General features: G+C 37.9%; 2 protein-coding genes across 2 annotated transcripts in view; one reads left to right on the top strand and one right to left on the bottom strand.

Annotated features, from left to right (window-relative positions):
* The window catches only part of LOC140160705 (ufm1-specific protease 2-like), a 42,379-nt gene that overhangs the window by 7,235 nt on the left and 8,505 nt on the right, over positions 1-26,639 (top strand). Inside the window, exons 2-9 of the mRNA XM_072183992.1 lie at positions 1,921-2,083; positions 3,437-3,534; positions 6,528-6,747; positions 8,500-8,756; positions 12,871-12,970; positions 22,774-22,931; positions 24,934-25,039; positions 25,747-25,893. Of these exons, the coding sequence (XP_072040093.1) occupies positions 1,921-2,083; positions 3,437-3,534; positions 6,528-6,747; positions 8,500-8,756; positions 12,871-12,970; positions 22,774-22,931; positions 24,934-25,039; positions 25,747-25,893 (1,249 nt within the window). The remainder of the gene's footprint in view (positions 1-1,920; positions 2,084-3,436; positions 3,535-6,527; positions 6,748-8,499; positions 8,757-12,870; positions 12,971-22,773; positions 22,932-24,933; positions 25,040-25,746; positions 25,894-26,639) is intronic.
* Positions 19,844-21,124, bottom strand: LOC140160413 (histamine H3 receptor-like). Its single transcript, XM_072183648.1, has one exon. It carries the CDS (start codon positions 21,122-21,124, stop codon positions 19,844-19,846), a length of 1,281 nt encoding a protein of 426 aa, XP_072039749.1.

Raw genomic sequence — 26,639 nt, 5'->3', positions numbered from 1 at the left:
TTCCTGACGTTTCATTTACAAATATTGCAGAATTTACTTCAATTCTCAGCAGGTGGGTCAAAATTTTGGGGCTTTTATTATCTTAAAAATATAAAAGAAAAAAATTTCTTATTTTTATCATCAACTAATGATAAAATTTGAAGTTTTGTCTCGTCCACAATGGACATAAAATACTTGATTAGCCATGTGAACTTGCGTCCAAATTTGTAAATTATGCGTCTGGACGCAATGACGCACACTAACGGGAAGCCTGATGTTACGTTTATAGTTAAATGTATCAACTTTTGATGGATCCCCTGATGAATTTTGTGACTAATTTTGCATTTTTCTCACAAAAATAACTACACACTGGTAACAAAAGTTATGTATTATAGGGGCAAGGAATCCAATTCCTTCACTGAAATTTCAGTGATTCAAGACAAGTGGTTCCTTATATACCGGTATGTATTAAAAGAAATGAAGTACATTTTAGTGGTACCTTTTTTCTTATCATAAATAACGTACCGGTACCGCTTGTCTTGAGTCACTGAAATTCCAGTGTAGTAACTGGATTCCTTGCCTATAACTTTTGTTACCAGTGTGTCATTATTTTTTGAGAAAAATGCAAAAATAATCACAAAATTATCAAGGGTGTAGTACCACCTTAAAATGAGGCAATTATTTTAAAGGTTATCAGGTTCACATGATCTTAATTTCATACATGGTTGAGTTTGTATGACACCAGGTGAACTTAAAGTACCGGTACCGTACTTCACAAAATGTGCCAATTATTTTTATGGCCAGTCAATAGTAGTTATCTGGGGTCAAATCCCGGGGGTCAAATTAGCGAAGATTGTTGGATTTTCATTCTTTGTATAAGCTATAAACCTTTGTTGTGGGTTGCACCTTAACATAATCCCAAATAGCGCAAAATGGTCGACATGTTTGACATGTTCAATTGTAGTCTACTGTACATGTAGTACGGTAGACCATTTAAATTTATCATCCCTCTAATCCCATCATGGATAATCCACCAATCCTGTTCTGATCCAACAGCTAACTATCCATGAGAAAAATGGTCTACTGTATTTAGACTATACAATGAACTATGCACTCTAATACTGGGTATGATGCTATCTCATTAAAAATGCAACCTTGGTTGTTTATGCACAGATCCTGTGGTTTATGTTACCTGACCCAGATATAGCGCTACCCACCTGGACCACATGGGTAGTGGGTTGGGTCCCGGTCCCCGCACTCCGTGCATCTATGGGTGTTCATGCTCGTCGAAAATTTCGCGAAATAGGGGGTGTTTTCAGATGAAGAAATGCGATTCATGAAACACACAAAAAGGGGTGTTTTTCAAACCATGTGTTCGCGAAATTGAAAAAAAAGGGTATTTTCATGGAGCAGCCTACGTGTTTCTGTCAGAAAAGGGTATGTTAGAAATATCGATCGCGTTTTAGCGAAAATAGGGGTATCGTCGAAGGGCAAATAATTCGCGAAATCGCTAAAAAAAAGGGGTGTTTTTCCCCTAAAAACTTCGCGAAATGAGATGCAAAAGGGGTTGTTTTTAAAGTTCACCGACAAGCATGAATACCCGCGGATGCACGGAGTGCAGGGACCGGGGGTTGGGTTAATAGGGACATGCGTAAACATGTATGCTTGCCTATCTGTTATTGGTTAAGATTACCACCCACATTGATTTTTACTTCATTAACATTCATCTCAGATTTGAGATGAAAGAGGTTGAGTCTATGTGTTAAGATATAGTGGGTCACACAGGTCATATATCACTAGTGCAGTCCTTTTTCTCTGGGCAGGGCAGTCACTGGGGATGTGGATGTGTTGTGTTTTATGCATGGAATGGTATGAATTGTTTAAAAAAGGACTGCAATGCAGTCTAGTTCAATTGGTGAATTTAATTTTTACATTGTACAGCCTTTGACGCAAGTTCTCCTGAAAGACACAAACCCTCAACAAGGATTCCTGCAGGGTATTAGAAATAGTGCTGGTGAGCTTGTCATCTATGGCTGTGCACGTCATGAAGCAAAAAAAGACTGGAAATCCGATGCTAGCCAGCTCCATCAGACAATTACTACAGGTATTATATAAAGTCTGCACAAAAAGAAACTCAGCTGTTATAAACACGCTTATAGCTTCAGAACTAATAATTGTTTTCTCAATATTTCAACATAAAAGAAGGATGATTTATTCTGGCGCATTTTGATACCAAATTTGTCAAATGTCGTTCAATATTAATAATACAGCAGTGTACCCGAATTTAAAAGTTGCAGCTATTTGTATTGATTTGAAAATAAGCGTGAAGATAATGGCGGGCTTTACGTGCTACCGTGCTGGCATATGATAACCATTGATCGATGTAAACTGCAACTTTTAAATTAGGATATTTTTCTTCAAAAGCACTACTGTGTTGTTAATATTGAACGACATTTGACAAATTTGGTATCAAACTGCGCGTAAATAATTCATCCTTCTTTTTATGTTGAAATATTGTGGAAACAATTATTAGTTCTGAAGCTATAAGCGTGTTTATAACAGCTGAGTTTCTTTTTGTGCAGACTTTAGATTAAAAACATTGAATAAAGTGACAAAATGCATTCATGTTTGCTGAAAGACTGAATAACATTCTTTTGCGCAAAACCAGAATTTTACTCGCTTCAGGTTTGCCGGATCTCAACTGTAGATGTCATATTAAGAGGGGGCCTTGTCCCTATTCATGGTTTTTACATGTAGGTCTTCTTCTCCTGATCCATATATGGATTCATTGATGTGTCTAGAGTTTGTATCACGCACCTTACAAAGGATTTTTGAATTGTCACAGTTAATTATGTGATTTTGAAAGTTATTCAGCCTTGAATCTAGTAGAATAGTGATGAATCTAGAAGAGTGATGTTTGCTGAAAGTTCTAAAGTTTATTATGCCTCAGTACTTAGTTGTACATGTATGTTCATGGGTTGTCGTCATTGTTAATTTTATTGTGCACACCATATGCTTCTGCTTTTGATGCATTTACCTCTATCTTACACTTCTTGTACAGTTTGTTTTGCATGCATTTGATGGAAATTGAATTGTCTTAAATTATGTTGAGTCTATGCCCAAAGTATACCAAAATGAAGGGTTAATGTTTGAAAGAAAAAAATCTCTTTCTGGCAGCTAAGCAGTGCTATTCAATAAAACATTTATCAATTACAGAGTTTATAAAGTTATGAATATCCACTTGTAATTTATCATTTTGTTGTGAAAAATGGAAATCCTTACAAAAACTGACAACCATAGGTCTGACAAATACTTTCAGATGGGACTCATCTGCTGGAATCACCTTTTAATAAGCCTATAGTACAATGTAGATCATAAATGAACTCTTTCTAGATATTGAGAATGAGTACATGTAACATGTTCTTATCAAATACGTTATGATTCGTTTTGTGTTCAGGGATCAATATATGTGGCATCTGGTATACGCACCAAGCACCAGCAAGTGTGGACAGCATCAAGCAGTGTTGCCAGCCGATATTATCAGATATCCCGGAGGTAAATTATAAAAAGTTTAGTGATGGCCGATCCTCTTCAATCGCAAAGTTGACATATTGGCCATTCCAATCCCGATTCAGATTTATACATTTTTAATATTCTTTCATAGCGGTGGAGATGTTTTCCTTATCTCCGAAAAAAAACAGGGTCATCAAACTATTTTTAGTAATACATTGTAGGTCTGTCACACTACGACGGACTGGATCAACGTACATCACCGAATACAAAAATATTTTATTCGGTGGAAAAATCACTAGTCCGGCAGAAGATTCGGTGGGATTTTGGGTCCGATTCCCGTTCGTCTCTCTATGCGTTGTGGCCGCTAATAATCCTGCAGGCGTATTATATCCGATCGTTCAACGTCCGACAAATGACCGGATTTGGGGTCCGATTCCGTTCGTTCTCTATGCGTTGTGGCCGCTAATAATCCTGCAGGCGTCTTATATTCGATCGTTCAACGTCCGACAAATGACCGGATTTGGGGGGTCCGCAAATGTCCCCGATTCCCGTTCTTCTCTCTATGCGTTGTGGCCGCTAATAATCCTGCTGGCGTTTTATATTCAATCGTTCAACGTCCGACAAATGACCGGCGAATCCGTCGCATGTGGCACCAACAGGGACATCCACCCTATCAGAAAAGTGGGGGAGGAGAGGGTGTTTGAGAGGGTTTTTGATCCCTTAGAGGCAGTGACGTAGCAAGCACTTTCGGTGGGATTTTGGGTCCGATTCCGTTCGTCTCTCTATGCGTTGTGGCCGCTAATAATCCTGCAGGCGTCTTATATCCGATCGTTCAACGTCCGACAAATGACCGGATTTGGGGTCCGATTCCCGTTCGTTTCTCTATGCGTTGTGGCCGCTAATAATCCTGCAGGCGTCTTATATTCGATCGTTCAACGTCCGACAAATGACCGGATTTGGGGGTCAACGTCCGACAAATGACCGGATTTGGGGGTCCGATGCCCGTTCTTCTCTCTATGCGTTGTGGCCGCTAATAATCCTGCTGGCGTTTTATATTCAATCGTTCAACGTCCGACAAATGACCGGCGCCTGCAGGATTATTAGCGGCCACACTATCAGAAAAGTGGGGGAGGAGAGGGTGTTTGAGAGGGTTTTTGACCCCTTAGAGGCAGTGACGTAGCAAGCACTTTTTCAGAGGGTGAACAAAGTGAGGAAAGACAACTTTTAAGGGGGAAAACTTTGATGGTCAAATATTGGCTAATAAGTACAAAAGGGCTACAAATCTGATATATCAGGGCAACCAGCGTCCGGGGGCAATAGAGGTGAGAAACCTTTGGACAATGAAGGCCCAATTGAAGCCATTTGTCATTTTTGGATCAATTTTAGCACTATATTATTGTGTACTATTTTAGTTTCAAACAGCCGCAAATTGGTGAAACGAAAGCCTAATTGAAGCCATTGAAAAGTTTTCACCATTATTGTATTATAAACAATTGTTTTAAAAATAACATGTGGATGTCCATAGCAGAAGCAAAAAGGAAGACTTGTCCATTTTTCAAAATGACGGTCCAATTGAAACCATTTGCATGGGGACTGTAGGACCTATTTACATTATTAGGCCTAGGCCTATTGTGTAAAAATTTAGTTTTAAAAATGGAAAATTTGGAAAATTGTTTTTGGTGCATCATTTTTACACTATTAGGCCTATTGCCTTAAACAAAAAAACAAAGAAGGCCCGAACTGAATTTGCAAAATTTAAAATGTTACACTTATCCACTGACACTTATCCACTGACACTGACACTTTTCTACTTATCAGTCACTAAAGTACTGGGGGAAATATGATATTGCGTCACACACCCTTCAGAAAGCCCCCCCATGATCGATGCACATGTTCGCTACATCCGGTACAAGCGCGAAGTGCCTGCGAAACCTTGCAAACACCTGCGGTATATAAACGAAAGAATAACGAACAAACCCAGGGTATATATACAGAACAGTACGAACACACATCGGACAACTTCCGAACATGTGTATTCTGCACACTCCGTTTTCAAGTTTTGTGCATGCACAAAACTTGAAACGTATTGTTGACGGACTAAACAAACATCACCTAACACGAAACGCATTTGGCGGATAATAGCAGGACATATGAAGAACATAAAACGAACATTGACGAATACTAACGGATTTGCTAAAATACCATCCGTTTCTTATACGGAAGACCGATCCGGTGTAGTGTGACACTAAGACGGTCTGGGTCAACGTACATCACCAAATGCAAAAATATGCTATCCGATGGTGAAGGCCTCACAGGAACGTATTTGCAACGAACACGGACCGAGTGCAACGAACAAAGAACGAACATGAACGAAAGGAGAGCGAACAATCTCCGGCAATATACAGCACCATACTAACACACATCGGATAAATACCGAACATGTGTATTCGGTACACTCCGTTTCAAGTTTTGTGCATGCACAAAACTTGCCGACGGACTTAACGAACATCACCTAACACGAAACGCATTTGGCGGATGATAGCAGGACATTAAAAAGAACATATAACGATCATTGACGAACAACAACGGATTTACTAAAATACCATCCGTTTCTTGTACGGAAGACCTATTCGGTGTAGTGTGACAGGCGCATAATGCTGCTACTTGTGGTGGTGTTGTTTTCCCTTTCTTGCGTAGAAAAAAGGCTACCAATCTATTTTTAGAAACACAGCCATCTTGAAAATTCTTATTAATCATGATCAGTAGAAGGCAAGTATTTTCTTTCTTAATAAATAGATGAGCTATACAAACTAAGAAATAAAATGTATGTATATTTCTGAATTGTCTGGTGTTTTTATTTCTTGGTGTAGGTTATTCATCCAGTTGTTCAAAACCATCACACCATCATCAATCAGATGCCTGTTGAAGCCCAATGTTTTTGGATGCAACATACATGTAGTTGCAAATTTCAGTTCCAGTATTAGATTTTAAAATTTTAACAAAATAAAAATAAATTATTGTTTCTTTTTCAACAGATAACATCCAGATCCAGCCAGGTTGTAGTATGTCATATTAAGGAAGGCACCAAGAGTCCAGAAGATGACTGCTGGTACATGTATGATACACAGACTCACACAGCAGAGCCATGTCCTATGGCATTAGATATAACGGCTGGGAGAGAACTACAGGAGGAATATGTCACACTGCGTATTCAAACTAACATAACATTAGAATTCAGCTATGCTAATGATAATGGTACGTCAGTCTTAGTCGTCAGCCTTAATCGTCAGTCTTAAGGCCAGAGTAATGGAAGACACATTCGTCCACGCCCGAATTTGAGATTTCTTAATATTTATCAACACTAAGATGTATTCTTTCACTTGAAACTGATAAAATACAACTTGTTAATATTAACACGTATTTTTGCTCGATTTATTTCACTCTTTTCAACTCTAGAAAGTCACATGGCTCAAGACAGCTTAGTAAATTGGCGGGAAATAATGAGTCAGAAATGCGCGAATGCGAAATATTGTGATTATTGCAGCGATTCAAGCGTCGGCGTGACGCAGCGTTAACTCTGCGGCGTATGTCCAACGCAGTCAAGGCGCATTCGGTATGTTTTTAACGCCGGCAAATGTGGTGTAAACAAAACACAAATTTGCAGTAAAAATGCCACTTAGATTTTTTAATTATTTTGAATTTTGGCGCACTAAAAGCAGACATTATAAATTCATTGTTGCAAAAGATGCATATTAAGACCATGCACCAGGTACATCTTTTACAAGCGTGAAAGTTTTGCTGTTTTAAAATATAAGGACATTTTGTGCATAATTTTGACATTTTTTTACTAAAACGTCGATTTCTCATAGTTCACTTTTGACAATATTGCACGATTTTTGTGACAAGATAACTCGAAAAATATGCAAGCAAAAGGTAAACTTTTTGCACTATCGTTTAGAGTACATCAAAGTCTAGGGAAGGTTTTCTCATTTTTTCAAAATATTTGTTTTAAACAAAAATATACACCATTATGTGCAATTTTAGCTGAATAGAATGACAAAATTGATTTTTTCACATGTTTTTTTCAATATTTTGAAAAAAGAGATGAATTTCAAAAAAATAAAAAAACCTTCCCTAAGTTCATTTCATGTCTCTTCTTCATTAAAAGCTAACTGATTTTTTTTACTCCGAACTGATTTTTTTTAAAGTTGTCACAAAAAAATTGGGGTAAAAAAGTGATTTTTTGTGATTTTATCAAAAACTCAAGATTTTTGAAAAAATCTGACGTCACCATGGGATTCCTTGACTCATTTCCTTTCCAAAAATGTATAGTTTTATATACTTTGGAGATACAATTCAGAAATAATGATGCTCGAAAAGGTCCATGTTCTCTCCCATTACTCTGCCCTTAATGCAGATGGATTATGTGAAGTGTTAGCTAGCATGTGATTTCAAAACCATAATATAAAGATATGAAGGATAATGCACATACAGCTATCACCTTTTCTAAGTCTCCAACCATACTTTTAATGTGAAAAAGGGGATATGGCGCAAAACTGTTACCAGGTGATGTTCAGCTCCATGAATTTTATATAGCGCCTTTTTCCAGAGGATTCAAAGCGCTGTAATTTGGCTGCCACTATTGACTCATCACAATCAGATCACATCAACTAGGCTGGTTGCAGCCGAACCTGGTGCAAATCTATCCACACTTAGATTGTAACTTTCACCAATTATCTGTGCAGCTCCCCAAATTCCATTGGGTGAAGGAAGTTTTTGATAACCAAATAACTAATCACCAATTTTGAAAGCAGGATTAAACTGGAGATACCAGAGAAAACCTGCGAGAGCGGGCATTAAACCCGGGACTGGGTGGTGCAAGGGGAGGGAACAACTGCTGACCCATTTCGCTCTCTTGATTTATGTCTGTTAATTATATGTCAACCAGTATGTCTCTTCTAATTTGCATCATCAAGTTTTTATGTGTAGTTCTTTGTATCTTTACAGATTTACAGCGAGCTGTAGCCCACCATTTCAATATTATCAACAACAAGGTCCAATCACCAGCAACAATATACAAGATACAAAAGACAAAGATCCTGATTGGTCAACAAGGGGATGATGTCATATGCATGGGGCCCCTGAACAAGGATAATGCTGTGTCTGATATTTTCAAGTATATGGAAGAAGAGGAAGATAATGCTGGATGGGGTGGAGGAGGTGGTGGCAAGAAAACAGGGAAAAAGGCAAAGAAAGCCAAAGAGGTATGGAATTGCATGGATGTATTTATATCCAGTAACTTGAAGGCAAAAGGAGGCAATATTTCGAAAATTGAGTTGCAAGTGTATCATTGCTGAATTTTCAAGGTCATTTTGGGGTCATCAGGTGTCATGTAAGGTCAAATAAGTAAAGATTGTTGGATTTTCATGAAACTTGGTTCTTGTCTTGAACGAAATGGGAAATTGTTTTCAAGGTCATCCGGTCATCTGAGGTCAAAATATTAAAGATTGTTGGATTTTCATGAACTTGCTTTAAGTAATATACTAGGCGGTTACCCGTATTTGGCGGTTCTCGGCTGTCGCGATTACCTGGCTGATGGTGACTGTACTCATCAAGTTTTATGCCCATAGGACAGTTTTTACTAATTTGATCTCAGATGACCCCTTGTGACCTCGAAATAGCCTTCCAAAATTTGGCTCTAAATGTTGACTGTACCCACCACGTTTCATGCCCATACGACAGTTTTTAGTAATTTGACCTTGGATGACCCCAAAATGACCGTCCAAAAAGTTGACTCCAAAAGTTTACTGTGCCCACCAAGTTTCATGCCCATACGACAGTTTTTACTAATTTGACCTCAGATGACCCCTGGATGACTTCAGGTGATCTTGGTCCACTAACCAAAACAAACTTGTTCTGTCTGAGGTCCAGATGCACCCACCCACCAAGTTTGAGGAACGTGCGACCCCTAGTCTCCGAGAAAATTGGCGGAAAACAGTTTTTACTCATTTGACCCCTGGGTGACCTTGACCCACTAACCAATACAAACTTGTTCCGTCTTAGGTCAAGATGCACCTACCCACCAACATTTTGCCAAGTTGCATGCCCATATGACAGTTTTTACTAATTTGACCCCTAGATGAACTCTGGTGACCCACTAACCAATACAAACTTGTTCTGTCCCGGTCAAGATGCACCCACCGTCAGGTTTGAGGAACGTCGACCCCAGTCTCTGAGAACAACAGTTTTGACTAATTTGACCCCTGGATGACCTCGGGTGACCTTGACCCACTAACCAATACAAACTTGCTCTGTCTGGGGTCAAGCTGCACCCACCCACCAAGTTTGAGGAACGTGCGACCCCTAGTCTCCGAGAAAATAGGCGGACAGACAGACACGCAGACAATAGATAGCAAGATAGACGATGCGTATTATTATATAGACTAGGCGGTTACCCATATTTGGCGGTTCTCGGCTGTCGCGATTACCTGGCTGATGGTGACTGTACTCACCAAGTGTTATGCCCATAGGACAGTTTTACTAATTTGACCTCAGATGACCCCTTGTGACCTTCCAAAATTTGGCTCTAAATGTTGACTGTACCCACCACGTTTCATGCCCATACGACATTTTTTAGTAAGTTGACCTTAGATGACACCAACATGACCGTCCAAAAATTTGATTCTAAAAGTTGACTGTACCCACCAAGTTTCATGCCCATACGACATTTTTTACTAATTTGACCTCAGATGACCCCTGGGTGACTCGGATGACCCCAAAATGACCGTCCAAAAATTTGACTCTAAAAGTTGACTGTACCCACCAAGTTTCATGCCCATACGATAGTTTTTACTAATTTGACCTCAGATGACCCCTGGATGACCTCGGGTGATCTTGGCCCACTAACTGAAACAAACTTGTTCTGTCTGAGGTCCAGATGCACTCATCCACCAAATTTGAGGAACGTGCGACCCCTAGTCTCCGAGAAAATAGGCGGAAAACAGTTTTTACTAATTTGACCTCAGATGACCCCTGGGTGACCTTGACCCACTAATCAATACAAACTTGTTCCGTCCTAGTTCAAGATGCACCTACCCACCAAGTTTCATGCCCATATGACAGTTTTTACTAATTTGACCCCTAGATGACCTCTGGTGACCTTGACCTTCTAACCAATATAAACTTGTTCTGTCCCGGTCAAGACGCGCACCCACCCGTCAAGTTTGAGCAACTTGCGACCCCAGTCTCCGAGAAAAACAGTTTTTACTAATTTGACCCTGGATGACCTTGGGTGACCTTGACCCACTAACCAATATAAACTCGTTCTTCCTCATACCAAGCTGCACCCACCCACCAAGTTTGAGGAACGCGCGACCCCCAGTCTCCGAGAAAAGAGGCGGACAGACAAACAGACACACAAAGACACAAACAAACAAACAGACAGATTCTGGTGAATTATAGTAAGACTAGGCGGTACCCGTATTTCGCGGTTCTCGGCTGTCATGGTTATTGGCTTTTGCAGATCTTAAAATCCTTTGGCTGGGATCACTGTCCTCACAGATGAGCTCAAGTGCAGCTTTTTGCAATTTGACCTGACTTTCGCTCTCAAATCTGAGCTTCCTTGGCCAAAGTTACACCCACCCACCAAGTTTCATGAGCAATTTGAAATTTTTATGTTTTTTGACCTATGACCTCTCAACTGTAGGTCTGACAAAAAGGTTGCCATGGAAACTTGTGTTTGTTAATCCAAGGTCCACCCATCCACCACATTTGAGCTCCATAGGGGCAATTTGGAATTTTTACCTTTTTGACCTATGACCTCTTCACCGTAGGGTCTAAAGAAAAGGTCACCGTGGAAACTTTTGTTTGTTAGTCCAAGGTCCACCCACCCACCAAGTTTGAGCTCTATAGGGGCTATTTGAAGTTTTTACCTATCTTGACCTATGACCTCTTAACCGTAGGTCTGACGAAAAGGTCACTGTGGAAACTTTTATTTGTTAGTGCAAGGTCCACCCACCCACCAAGTTTGAGCTTCATAGGGGCAATTTGAATTTTTTACCTTTTTTGACCTATGACCTCTTAACCGTAGGTCTGACGGAAAAGGTCACCGTGGAAACTTGTGTTTGAGAGTCCAAGGTCAACACATTGGCATGGCTAGATTTGCCATTGAAAGTGTTTGAAATTATACTTCAGTTGAACTTGACCCCGGCCTTGACCTTTGACCTTAAAAAATATAAACTCGTTCTTCCTCATACCAAGCTGCACCCACCCACCAAGTTTGAGGAACGTACGACCCCTAGTCTCCGAGAAAATAGGCGGACAGACACACAGATAGACAGACAGATAGACAGACGATGCGTATTATTATATAGATGAATTTTTTTTCAAGGTCATCAGGTTCATCTGAGGCCAAATTAGTAATTGATGGAGTTTCATGAAACTTGAAAAATATGGTAATCACTGGTAGCTACTGGTCATATATGAAGTCAAATTAGTATATTGTTAGGATTTTCATAAAACTGGGTACTGCTCAATGACGTAGAAAAACATAGATTGCTGAGCTCGAGCTGGTACGTTGCCGTTTCATTGACAATCACACACTGAATAAGCCATTATGAAATGAAGGGATCTAACAAAATCAGCATCAAATACAACTAAAATGGGAACTGAATTTACTCAAGCATGTATGGATTAATAAAATTAAATAAATTACTTGTTTTAGCATATTCAACTTTACTGTGTACCATTTTTTTATCAACAAAATTGCTGAATAATAAAGGCAAGCACGCCCCTAAATTTAGTTCATTCGCCCGTTGCCATGCAGCGCTACAGGAACGGCGACTGAAGGCGAAATTTCGTAAAGTGGTAGAGTTGTTTAGCGTAGCAACACTGCTGAAATACCAGATTCAGGCGTGTTTGCCTTTATAATTCAGCAATTTTTTGATAAAAACAATGGTATACTGGGAAATTTAATGCGTTTTTAAAATACATGATTTGTTCAACTTTGTGTATCTATACAGCACCCAAACCGGGACCCAAACCGGCTTCACAGATTCGGCGAGCAGGGCACTCTATTCCTTCTACCTCATTGGTACTGCTACTTCAGGTTATCAGGGGTCATCTGAGGTCAAATTTGTGAAACTTAGCCTTACAATGTTCTAGTGGGACAACATAACATTGATGCTTTAAAAGTAACCAAAAATCATAATCATAAATGACAACTTTTCCCCCTAGTTCCATTTATTGGGATGTTGATGTTCTTGTTTGGTCCCTTACCATTATAGGTTTAAAAAGAACCTGACACGCCTACTATAACTTTCTTATATCCTTTATTTTCTTTCCAAATTATTATTTTTGATTTTGTACATACATGTATAGGTGTTGGAAGTTGGTGTACTTGCTAGACTAAGTGAAGGCCTTGGTACTATTGAAGAAGACAAACAAATTGGCTGTGTGCCTGTTATACACTATGAGACATGTAAGTCAATGCAACTATTTTATTTCTTATGCACAAACTTCATTAAACCATCTAATAAAGATGCTAGTGAGGTCTTTTGTACAAAATGCTTGCCTTAACATCTGAAAAACAGTTTATTTTTTTGTGACCTGACTAAAATCAAGACAAAACTGAAATGAAATTAATGTGCTAAATTTTCCCTCAAAATGACAATAACTGCAGCCCATGCAACATTATCATAAAACAGCTATTAGGGTTTTGCATTGCTTTTAAGAATATTAAATAGGCTATACCTTAAATATAATTTGTTCAAGATAAATTAAAATGTTGTATGTACTACTTGTTTATTTCGCTTACCGGAGCACTTTTCAGGAACTTTCTCGTCGTCAGCCGATGTTGTTAGCTCTGATGTTTTTCTTTGAAATGGCTAGTGACCAACCTTATCACAAAATGAGTGTAAAGTCATAAGTTGATAGTTTTGAGACATCCTGGCTAGTGGCTACTGAGTTGATATTTTTTGTTTGCTGCACACCTATACAAGCCAGTAGTATGTCCAGTCCTTCATGAAATGCCATTGTGCTCCCTATTCAATTCACAAACGACGTACAGATATACTACTGGAGCAGCTAGGACATCTTGAAACTACCAACTTGAGACTTTACGCTCATTTCGTAGTTGCAGCTCACATAACAAGATACACTCGAAACGGTAAAGATTATAAAGAGATTTTGATGAAAATGTATGATTCATCCTCCCAGCTAGGCGATGTACTGGAGTTTTGAAGTTAACTGAATAACCGAAACAGATATCAAAAGACTTGTAAGCAATGTGATAAAAATATATAGTTTACCTTAGCTTAATATGGAATCACTATAGAGCTCTGTCTCCAAGCTAACTGTTAGAAGAAAAGAAACACTCATCCACTTGCTTCCATTTTAGTTTCCTTGATGTTAAAAACTTCGAATACCAAATTTCATCTCTATTTAAGGCATTTCTACTAATAAATACTGCCTAAATGGAGGTTTTTTCCTGCTGGATGCAGGGGTTGGAGGCAGAATCTTTTGAATGGGCCTCTTATGAAAAAATACAAATTACATACAACAATACTTTTGTTACTGCTATAGCAGATAGCAGCTGAAATACAATGAAAACATTAATATAAGTGCATTCTTTATAATAACACATCAATGCAGAGAAGGAGTAATGTTGTAAAGGTTTACCATTATAGATGATTGAGGAGTCTTATTATTTGAATGTTTTGTGAAATAATAATGAAGAATTTCACAAAATTGTATTCATTTTAGATATTGTCATTGAATTGGTTTGAAATGGTTATAATTGCTTCTTTCAGATAATAGATGCTTATTAAATGATTGAAATTGAAATAATTTTTTGCTCGCCTGAAAGGGAGCCTATATAATCACTTAACAGCTGTTTAGTCTCTGTATGTAAAAGATGCATGGAGGGGTGTATACATGTGTAGGGGTGCATATGTAATTACCTACAAATACGGACCTACATTAGGATACACACATTGCAACCATGGACACACCTGCAACCGTGGACGTCCACGGTTGCTGGCTATTACCAGGACAGTGCAAAAAATGTAAAAAGCATTTAAAAGTGGTCCATAATTGGGAGGCTTAGGACGGTCACGATTGGATAGGAAGTTGTCAGTGTGTGTGTGGGGGGGGTAGGTCTACGGGTGTGTGTGTCCTCGGTTAGATAGGATTAAATCATATGCAGAATGAGGTCCTTGTTTACAGGTAGTTACAAACAGGGGGGGAGGTGTGTGTGTATGTATGTGACAAATTGGAAAATGTTTGATTAAATGTTTTTGAGTGAATAGTTCAATCCTACTGCAACCTTTGTAATGTTTTGATGAATCCAAGTGGGTGAAAATATTGAACCCAAAACACAGTTATGATAAAATTGGATGCCTTCATAAAGTAATCATGAAAGCAGGCACTTTGTTATTGATACAAACATTAGTTATTATTGTTGTAATAATCTCTAAAGATGCATTTTAAAAGTTTTCAGCTGTTTCCACAATCATCATTTTATAAAACAAATGAAGTATATGCAAACATTCTTCACAAAGTAACATAATCAACAACTTTTAGTGTACAGTTTTCAACTAGATTTGTTCAGAAATCAATGATGAAGAGATGCTTTTGTAAGTAGTCGGAAATGTAGCTTATATCAGACAGAAGCTGAAAAGTTCAATCTTAATGTAACAAATACATCGACTCAAAGAAGGAGTTATCATTATTGAGGAGTCATCTAAATTATTGAAAATCATAGAATAATAACGTACATATAGCGCCCCCAGCATAAAAAGTCCAGCATCATGTGTTGTGAGTGCCGATCATTCCACAAAGTGTAACAGACATAAATGCTGCCCATTTTACTGTGTATTAAATTCAATTCTATTACCTCCACGACCCATTATTCGAAATCGGGCACTGTGGTTTGTTGAAACATACCATGTGAAAGACATTAAATTTCAATAAACTGGCCATGGCAATATATATAAAAATTGGATATTCACACATAGTGGTAAATACTAGATTAGTAGATGATTTTTCGACTTCAAAACTACTAAAATTTGATCGCTTTATCAGGAGCGCTTTCACAGTACCAATGTGTCCTCAGCTGGATGTTGATGGCTCTGATGATTATTGGCTTGACAACCTTGGTAAATCATTAGAACCATAACATCCGGCTGAGGTCGCAGTCGGCACTGTGAAAGTGCTCCTGGTAAACAATCAAATTTTAGTAGTGTTGAAGTTAACAAATCTTAAAATGATGGTGATGCAATATAAATGCCATAACACATTCTACGCAAAGCATTACACTTGGTTACGTATACAGTATTTCTGCAATACTCGCTGTCACTTACGCTTTGGCTATGCATATATGTAACATGATCAAGGGGAAATTTTATGTGCATGGAGGTTTATTGTACTTTTAGAATTGAAATTTCAGAAATTTCTTAAAATTTCTCCTAAAATGCACATTAGTCACAGCATACAGAAAAGGGTTGATTGTGGCATTACACCACAGTACATAGTTGATAATCTCCCACACTGTATTACTAACACAGTCTTCACATATGGCAGCCCATATAGTTACAATATAATACGGCAGAAAGCAAACAATAAACATACCAACTATTACAGCCAAGGTGATAGCTGCCTTGCGGTGACGTTGAAACTCAGTACCTTTTTTGACATTTACATTCAACCCACATTTTTGGGTGTTGGTGTTAGATTCTTGTTGTGCTACTTTAATTGATATTGTGGATATGTTTACAATCATACTGTCTTCTTTAGGATTAGTAGGATGGTCACTTTCAGAGACACAATCAGTGACACAATTGAGCTCCTGGTCATCCGACATTGGTGTTGACGATACTTCTTGCTCAATTGGTACTGGTAATGATCTTGAAAGCAAAGATGTCATTGACAGTCCAGTTTTTTGTAGTATAGAGCCGTTGTTCTCTCTTATGATGTCACCATGTTCAGCAGAGGTTTCCATTACATTCGCCCTACCCTTTGTCTTTGCAGATGGCACTATATTACCTTTTGATCGTTTGTGAATATTCCAATACACAATAGCATTCAGTGTTGCAATGGTGACAATGGGAATAATGAATTCTATGAACAGCATGATGATGTTGAATGTAGCATTGTATATTGATTCCAATTCACATTCACTGCTATAGTCTATGACAGAGTAACCTGTAATGGACTCCCAGGCTAGCACAACAGGAGTGTACAAGGCAAAGGTCGCTACCCAACAGATAGCGATCATTGTTTTAACTTGCCTGCGAGTCTGGAAAGCAGAGTACTTTGTCTTCTTTGTTACCAGCCAAAAACGATCCAAACTAATCAATGTGACTGTAAATATAGTAACTAGGCTTATGGTGTAGTCAACTACCACCCAAATTTGACAGAAATATTTACCAAAAGGCCAGTAGCCTAAGACTACTTTAGCAGTATTTATCGGCAGAATGGCTGTTCCTACGATAAAGTCGGCAATGCTGAGATTCAAAATGAATAAGTTGGATACAGTTTTCTGTATTTTGCCATCTTGTTTGTAGGCTATCATGACAAATGTATTTCCCACCGTAGTAACCAAGATGATGACACCCATGACTAATGGCACCAATGTTATTTGAAACACACCCCATGTTTCTTCATCATGCTGTGTAGAATTACTTGAGGCGTTCAGTACATTCAATATGCTTTGATCCATCATGATAATCAAATTATGTTAACTTCTACAAATCCAGCCTATATTGCACGAAATATGTTTAATCAATAATCCAGTTGCACATGCATTCTCATTGTAAAACATAGCGATGTAATGTTAATAGAAAAAACAACATCCATGTTAAAAACAACATTATTCTGTTCATCATTAAGCAGTGCTTATTGGCAGAATAGCTGTTCCCACATGTACGATAAAGTCAGCAATACTAAGATGCCACCAACAACATCCCATGTCCATAAGTGCTATAGAAGAACTTTACCCTGGTACTGACTCAAACTGGGCTGAATGGAAATGCCTCAACAGACTTAGAACTGGTACTGGCCGATGTAAAGTGACTCTCAAAAAGATCTAAACACCCAAGATGTGACCTGCATATATGTGGAATTGAACCACAAACCATGGAACACCGATTGCGATGTCCTTTATCGGAGCAAGAATGCAAAGCTGGGGATCTTGCCGAGAACAATGATATTGTTAAGAGTTGTGTCCAGCTTTGGCTGAAACACAATATCTAGCATGTATGGACACAATAATAAGAAGAACTGCAAGCACATCCATATCATTCCAAGAATTGTTCCACACTGTTTCGTGCAGCTAGGAGCTACTCACATTCACCAGTAGTTTAAAATTTCTTTATGAATTGGAGTGTGATTAATATAATAGTTCCTAGCACAATGCCAGTGCTTTGCTTCAATTGTGAGGTATTTAATCAATTTTGTTCCGGTGTAATGTCTGGTTTATTCAAAAGGTGGTACATTGAATTCCAATTACATTTGCAGGTAAAAATTAATTGGGGCTATATTTAGAAAGAATATTCATGAAATCATGGATTGTAGGGTAATTTGAACATGTAGAAATCATAAGTAGCCTTGAATTTCAAACAGTAACTTAATATAGAGTACACATGAACAAACTAACAGAGTAATTCAGTGGCAGAATGCCCCAGCAGCAGGAAAAAAACTCATATAAAATGGGTATGGAGAATTGAACACTTCTGTAATGTTAAAATTGTAAATGCCCTCTAACCAGGCAAAAATGTTCCCAGTAACCAGACTTTGTGAAGACTGGTTATGTGCCTGAAGTACTGTTTGCTTGATTATTGCAAACTTAATAAATTTTCATCAATGTACCATTTGTTAATGGAGCTATGGATTATATCATTGTGTACCAGCTGCACAAAATCCAGTTAAATTATAAAGTACTGACAAGTTTTTCACATTTAACCATAACACCCTATTTTTCTTTTCAAAATATGTAGCCATATGTGCAGGTACCTGTGGAATATTCTTGTTTGGAGTGTTTATTTGTTTGTTTACTTTTCACACAGCTTTCATGGTTTTGCTCACTACATGCCATTTTCTTTCTTCAAGTCATCACTGCTAGAAGTCCAGTACAGTGCACAGCAAAGTGCGATAAAACACATTATACGCAAAGCATTACATAGCATTTCTACAATACTCGCTGCCACTTGTGCTTTGGCAATGCTGAGATTCAAAATGAATAAGTTGGATACAGTTTTCTGTATTTTGCTATCATGTTTGTAGGCTATCATGACAAATGTATTTCCCACTGTAGTAACCAAGATGATGATACCCATGACTAATGGCACCAATGTTATCTGAAACACACCCCATGTTTCTTCATCATGCTGTGTGGAATTACTTGAGGAGTTCAGTACATTCAATATGCTTTGATCCATCATGATGATAAACTACATACTTTTACAAAGCCAACTTATATTGTATGATGTGTTAAAACAATTGTCCAGTTGTGCACGTCTTCTCATTGTAAAACATAGCGATGCAGCTTGCGATGTATTAAATGTTGATACAAAAACCCAAAGTGTTAAAAACAAAGCAAAAGTAACCAAAGATATCACACATTGTCCTTAAAATGCAACACATCCATTTAGTACGCTTGAGAATTGTTCCACAATGTTTCATCCAACTAGGAGGTTGGAGCTACTCATCACATCAGTAGAGCTTTTATGTTTCTTTATCAATTGGAGTGGGGTTAATATGATTTGCAGCACAATGCCAATGGTGTTTACCATTATATATAGGTGATTGATAAGTTTATTGAAAATTCTTTGTATGTTTGAGAAATGAAGAATTTCATTGAAATATATTAATTTTAGATATTGTCATTCAATTGGTTTATTATTAGTCGATCTATGAAGAATTTCATTAAAAACTAAAATCTTAATTGAACATTAAGATATTGTCAAAGAAGGTTTGACATTCATCAGGGAAAAATTTCAAGAATATTATTGCTTCTTTCAGATGAAATTGTGCTCATTATAATCAAAATAAAAACTAAATTAAAGTCTGTTACCTCCACGACGCATTATTCGAAATGGGGCACTGTGATTTGTTAAAACGCATCATGTGAAAGACATGAAATTTCAATAAACTAGCCATGGCAATGAACTCTATGTTCTTGCACAACAGTGCACTTCAAAGCACAATGCAATAAGCACCATAACACTTTCTACGCAAAGCATTACGCTTGGTTACGCATACAATCCAGCTCAATTTGAACTTTTAGTTGTTGTACTGCCTCGAAACAGTTTAAAATCCAATAGAAATTTTAGGTGCATGCATGTTTATTGTACTTTTAGAATTGAAATTTCAGAAATTTCTTGAAATTCCTCCTAAAATGCACATTAGTCACAGCATACAGAAAAGGGTTGATTGTGGAGTTACACCACAGTACATAGTTGATAATCTCCCATACTGTATTACTAACACAGTCATCACATATGGCAGCCCATATAGTTACAATATAATACGGCAGAAAGCACACAATAAACATACCAACTATTACAGCCAAGGTGATAGCTGCCTTGCGGTGACGTTGAAATTCAGTACCTTTTTTGACATTTACATTCAACCCACATTTTTGGGTGTTGGCGTTAGATTCTTGTTGTGCTACTTTAATTGATATTGTGGATATGTTTACAGTAATACTGTCTTCTTTATGATTCCTAGGATGGTCACTTTCAGAGCCACAATCGGAGACACAATTGCACTCCTGGTCATCCGACATTGGTGTTGACGATACTTCTTGCTCAATTGGTACTGGTAATGATCTTGAAAGCAAAGATGTCATTGACAGTCCCGTCATTTGTTCTATAGAGCCATTGTTCTCTCTCATGACGTCACCATGTTCAGAAGAGGTTTCCATTACATTCGTCCTACCCTTGGTCATCACAGATGGCACCATATTACCTTTTGAACGTTTGTGAATATTCCCGTACACAATAGCATTCAGTGTTGCAATGGTGACAATGGGAATAATGAATTCTATGAACAGCATGATGATGTTGAATGTAGCATTGTATATCGATTCCAATTCACATTCACTGCTATAGTCTATCACGGAGTAACCTTTAATGGGCTCCCAGGCCAACACAACAGGAGTGTAAAAGGCAAGAGTCGTTACCCAACAGATAGCGATCATAGTTTTAACTTGCCTGCGAGTCTGGAAAGTTGAGTACTTTGTCTTCTTCGTTACCAGCCAAAAACGATCCAAACTAATCAATGTAATCGTAAATATAGTAACTAGGCTTATGGTATAGTCGACTACCACCCATATTTGACAGAAATATTTACCAAAAGGCCAGTAGCCTAAGACTACTTTAGCAGTATTTATCGGCAGAATGGCTGTTCCTACGATAAAGTCGGCAATACTGAGATTCAAAATGAATAAGTTGGATACAGTTTTCTGTATTTTGCCATCTTGTTTGTAGGCTATCATGACAAATGTATTTCCCACCGTAGTAACCAAGATGATGACACCCATGACTAATGGCACCAATGTTATTTGAAACACACCCCATGTTTCTTCATCATGCTCACTTGAGGAGTTCAGTACATTCAATATGCTTTGATCCATCATGATAATCAAATTATACTTGTACAAAACTGACCTATTTTGCATGGAATAAGTTTAATCAATAATCCAGTTGCACATGCATTCTCTTTTTAAAACATAGCGATGTAATGTTGATAGAAAAAACAACATCCATGTTAAAAACAACATTGTTCTATTCACCATGTTATGTTAACTGCAAGCAGTGTTTTATTGGCAGAATGGCTGTTCCTTCAATAAAGTCAGCAATACTCATAAGATTCCACCAACAACATCCATGCTCGTAAGTGCGTGGCTGTTCCTTCAATAAAGTCAGCAATACTTATAAGATTCCACCAACAACATCCATGCTCGTAAGTGCTATAGAAGAACCGCTTCCTCCTGGTGCTAACTCAAGCTGGGCTGAATGGAAATGCCTCAACAGACTGAGAGCTGGTACTGGCTCAAAAAGTGGGGTTATCTAAACACCCACTATGTGACCTGGGAACTGAACCACAGATCATGGAGCACCTATTGCGATGTCCTCTATCGGAGCAAGAATGCAAAGCAGAGAACAATGATATTACTAAGAGTTGTGTCCAGCTTTGACTGAAACACAATATCTAGTGTGTGTGTGTGGACACAATTAGACGAAGAACTGCGAGCACATCCATATCATGCAGAGAATTATTCCACAGTTTCATCCAGCTAGGAGCTACTCACATCACAATAGTTTTTATATTTTTTTATGAATTGGAGTGTGATTAATATAATAGTTCCTAGCACAATGCCAGTGCTTTACATCAATTGTGAGGTATTTAATCAATCTTTTTCCAGTCTTGTTTATTCAAAAGGTGGTACATTGAATTTCAATTACATTTGCAGGTAACAATTAATTGGGACTATTTTTAGAAAAAATGATCATGAAATCATGGATTGTAAGGTAATAGAAATCATAAGCAGCCTCAAATTTCAAACAGTAACTTGAGAAACTACATTGTTGTGCTGGTTTCAGTCTTTCATTGATTGTATATAGACAACACATGAACAAATTAACAAAGTAATTCAGTGGCAGAATGCCCCAGCAGCAGAAACAACGCATATAAAATTGGTATGGAGAATTGAACACTTCTGTGATGTTAAAATTTTAAATGCCCTCTAACCAGGCAAAAATGTTCCCAATGACCAGACTTTTAAGTTTGCCAAGACAGGGTATGTGCCTGAAGTACTGTTTGCTTGATTATTAATGAATTTTCATCATTATTGTACCCAATTTGTTAATGGAGTACTGACAAATTTTTCACATTTAACCTTAACAGCCCATTTTTCTTTTCAAAAATATGTAGCCATATGTGCAGGTATATTCTTGTTTTGTTTGTTTGTTTGTTTGTTTACTTTCACACAGCTTTCATGGTTTTGCTAACTCCATGCCATCTTTTTTTCTTCAAGTCGTCACTGCTGCTAGAAGTTAGCTAAACTATAACTTTACTATCATTAGCTCTTAATATAGGCAAGAATTATTTGTTTTTTGCTCACAAAAGCATGTGTCAGTCATGCAATACGAAAAAGCTTAGTTCGCGTAGGTGCTGTGCCCGGGTATGTGTACGCCATTCTATAACAATCCACGATGTTATGAGTCCCGCCTATAACGAACTGATCAGAATCTATATTTCTTTTCTTGTTTTTATTTACAGTTGAGGATGACTGGCAACATGCTAGTTTGTATCTGCCTTTGAGTGTTCCTGTAATTGTCCCATCAACATCTCATCTAAGTGAATTACATATGCTCTGTACAGAGGGAATACAAAGACAGTTACGTGCAATGGAAACATGCCTTATTAACCATTCCATAGTAAGTGTAATTGCATTGAAGTTATCATTCAGACTCGGGGTCACATCAGGACCTTACAGCCATGGAGAGGGTGGTTTCTACCTGAATTTATTTTTATCGTACGCTATGAAATAGAATAAAGATTATAAGAACGCTTCCGTCTGAAGATCCGTCCGTCAGTCCGTCCTTCCTTCATTGTAAAAAATTATTTCTCAATAATTGTGTTTGTAGTCGCTATTATTTGTAAACAGGAATAAATGTAATAGAGTTGGTATCATTGTGTGACGTTTTTGTTAAAGTTTGTTCAACAGAAAAATTATATCGGATTATGTTTTACTTTTGACGTTATGTTTGTTAATTGGTTTTAATGGTTAAAGTTTCTTTTAGTAGAGAGAAACTGTAAAACTATACCATTGATTTAGAAACACTGTATATAATTGTTCCTGATTTTTCAATTGAGTACACACTCTGTTATTAGCACCTTTTGTTATGTCTTTGACTAATATACTGTGAGTAAATTAAATGAGAGCTATAAAATACAATCAATTAGGCCAGGCAAATATGTTGGGGAAATTGTAATATATATACACCTACCCATCATGCAGTGGGAGTTTTAATGATATTTTGCCAAATGCAATCACCACCTAAATTCAGAAGGGCACTTAGATCAATTTACATTGTGGGATATGATGCCATCAATTCCATGTCTAGCCACTAATCTACACTCATAAAACTAATATCATTAGATTAAATGGCCATTAAAATTGATAAAAATCTAGATATTTGGGTTGCCTTCAATGAGAAATTGTCACAGTTGATGATCATAGAATGTTATACATGCAATGTCAAATTGGGGGGGGCAAGGGTATCATTTTTTCAATCAATTTAGTATCCTTTGTGTCGTTATCATTATACAATAAAAATTCCTTTAAAAAAGGAATGGGGCTCCCAATGGGAGCTTTGATGTGAGATGCTGAAATCCGAGGGGGGGAGGGCACTCCCACTGTGAAGGTGACGCGTATGTGTAGGTCTGTTAAGACCCCCTTTTTCACCATCGCTGTCACCAAAAGACCCCATTACCAGTACATGCTGTGTAAACCAAAGACCCCATATATTTCCTTTAGATCTATCACCCAAAGACTTTGAAATGACAAAGCCATTTGAAGTCATTTAGAACTAGAAATTCAATTTTCGAGGCTTCTTTAGGCTCTCACACAAAGACCCCATTAAAAAGTCATTCTCACCCAATGCCCACCCCCCCTTATAATTTAGATCCAAACGGATCTACTCTCTCAACCAATGACCCCATATTCTGTACATTTTGGTCTCCCTGAATGCCAAAAACCATGCTTGTATGATACTATGTATTATGGAAGGAAATGGACTTCCAAATTGTCCCCAAAAGTGAACCATATTGACATGGTATGGTTTTTCAAGTTAACCCCCTGAGCACTGCCTGCCGATCTAACATTGCATCTGATTGATCAATTACATGATATCTTCATTTTAATCAACAATCAGAATGGAGTTTTGTAAATAATTCACCCCAATATTTTTGCGTGGTGAAATTATTCTAACAATGTTGCTGATTGGTCCAATTGATAATGAAAACTTCTTTTTGACCAATAGGCAGGTAGTTCTCATGGGGTTAACCATGTTGTCAGTTCTACCATCATGTAAGCTGTAGGTAACCCCTGTCACAGTGAGCTCACACTCCCACCCCTTGTCAGAACCACATATCCAAAAAGGCAAAACAATTCCAGATTTTCAGATTTTGAGCACACAAAACTCAACTCGTACAATTTTATAATTATATAATTATGTCAATGTGTATGCCTATATTTTTAATCACTGTTTCATGAATATGAAAGAGGTGGTCTAATCGGGTTTTTTTTATTGGAACACCCTGTATGTGATGGGAGTTGAGGTCATCCACAGGGATTTCTAATGAGATTTGGGTGGGTTTTTTTAAAACTATTTTTATCAGTAGTAATTTTGTTATGTGTACATTTACTCTATGTAGAAAAGTGGAAGCGTGTGTGTACCAAAACCACATCATTTCCAGCCAGGATATCTCCATCACTTCTTAACATTATTATATCCAGTAGGCATTCCTGACCAACAATTAGGTAAGTATAGTAATAGTATCCTAGGGATGTTAAATCTTCAGGAAATTTCCTGATTTCAGGAAATTTTGCTTGAATCTTCCCTGTACAAAATATAGGGAAATACATGTTTTCAGGAAATGTTGAAGCAGTTTCAGGAATTTATGTCAGTGCTTGTTTTCATCCCTGGTATCTTTTAGTGATCATTAGTATTGATTAGTATTGGTCAAACAGAGCTTGGATCTGTCTTGCTACGGGGTAGCATATCAGCAGGCCAGCAGTGATTTCCACCTGTAGGCTTTGGCCTGAGGGTCCGCCTTATTTCAAGCATTGGTAGCACTTGTATTCGCAGGTGACCAAGATATCCCCACCATGATATGACTTATTGGAAGTGGGAAGTTTGCGATAGTCGAAAATGTACATACAGAGAGGATCTGTTGCAACAGACCAGGATACAACAGTGTCACACTAACCAAAATGAAATCTTGACAATAGGCTAATTTCAAATGAACATAAGGAAGAGCCAAAAGTTTAAAACCCAACATTTTGAAAAAGACAAAACTTTTCTTTATCTAGGAATAAAAAGAACACCACAACTAGTGACCACCACTGTATAATAAAGTAATGGGTTGAAAAGCCATACCTAAAGTACATGTATAAGTTATGCAGGCCTAGGCCTAATGATTAACTATACTATTTTTACTTAATTATGTTAATTACTTTCATTGCAGAGGACTTTAGAAGGCAGGTGCATGAGCAGTTCTTGTTGCCTCTTGACAGACCATTATTTAGGCGGACCAATGCGTATATGTTTCCTAGTGATCGGAAAGGTGATGTCTATCTTACAAATACACACGTTGGACTTGCACCATCTGGAGGTACTAAATGCTATTATTCTTTTGTGATTATGTGACATGATCTGACCCAAAGGCAGTAATTATGATGTTGAGAGATACAAGCAAAAATGAGGAGCAAAAAACAATAGAGGCCGTCACTCAGCGTGACGTCATATGCCGCCATCTTGTGGGTACACGCTGTGATGGTCGTTCGATCTCCATGCGTGACCAGCAAAATCACAGCATCAACGCGTGATCACAGCTGCGTGGCAAGCTGCACCCTGCGTGTAGTGTTCGATGCATAAACACGCAGATCATTACCCACAAAATGGCGAAAGGCTGACGGTCTCTACAGAATACACAAAAAAATTGGCATAGTAAAAAGAAATAACTTTGTGACCAGGTATGCTAGTTCTGTAAGAATTTAGACAATATTGCTGGATAAATTGATGAATATAATAACTCCGTTTTCAAAATTACATCCTTTGGCATGAGAGGATCAGATCGGGTCACTTGTACTTTGATTTTTGAAATCAACATAAGTGAGTGCATGATTGCTGTACCAGTATAATTTGAGCACTATACAATGCTATATGCAGCCAACATTTTGATCATCTTGATCTGGATAGTGAAAGGAGTGACTCCAAAGTGTGTCTCGTCTCAAGTTTGGAGTAACGCAATGTTTGATCTTGTAGTGACAGACTGCATTTAGGCAGGTTGCGTCACCAGCTCTGGCTAAATCGCCCTTCTAGGTGTATATAGTTATATACACCCTGTAGGAATAAGTT

This window comes from Amphiura filiformis, chromosome 9 (assembly GCF_039555335.1).
Source record: "Amphiura filiformis chromosome 9, Afil_fr2py, whole genome shotgun sequence".
NCBI lineage: Eukaryota > Metazoa > Echinodermata > Ophiuroidea > Amphilepidida > Amphiuridae > Amphiura > Amphiura filiformis.
Note: the sequence above shows the minus strand (reverse complement) of the source record. Positions and strands in the feature narration are given on the sequence as shown.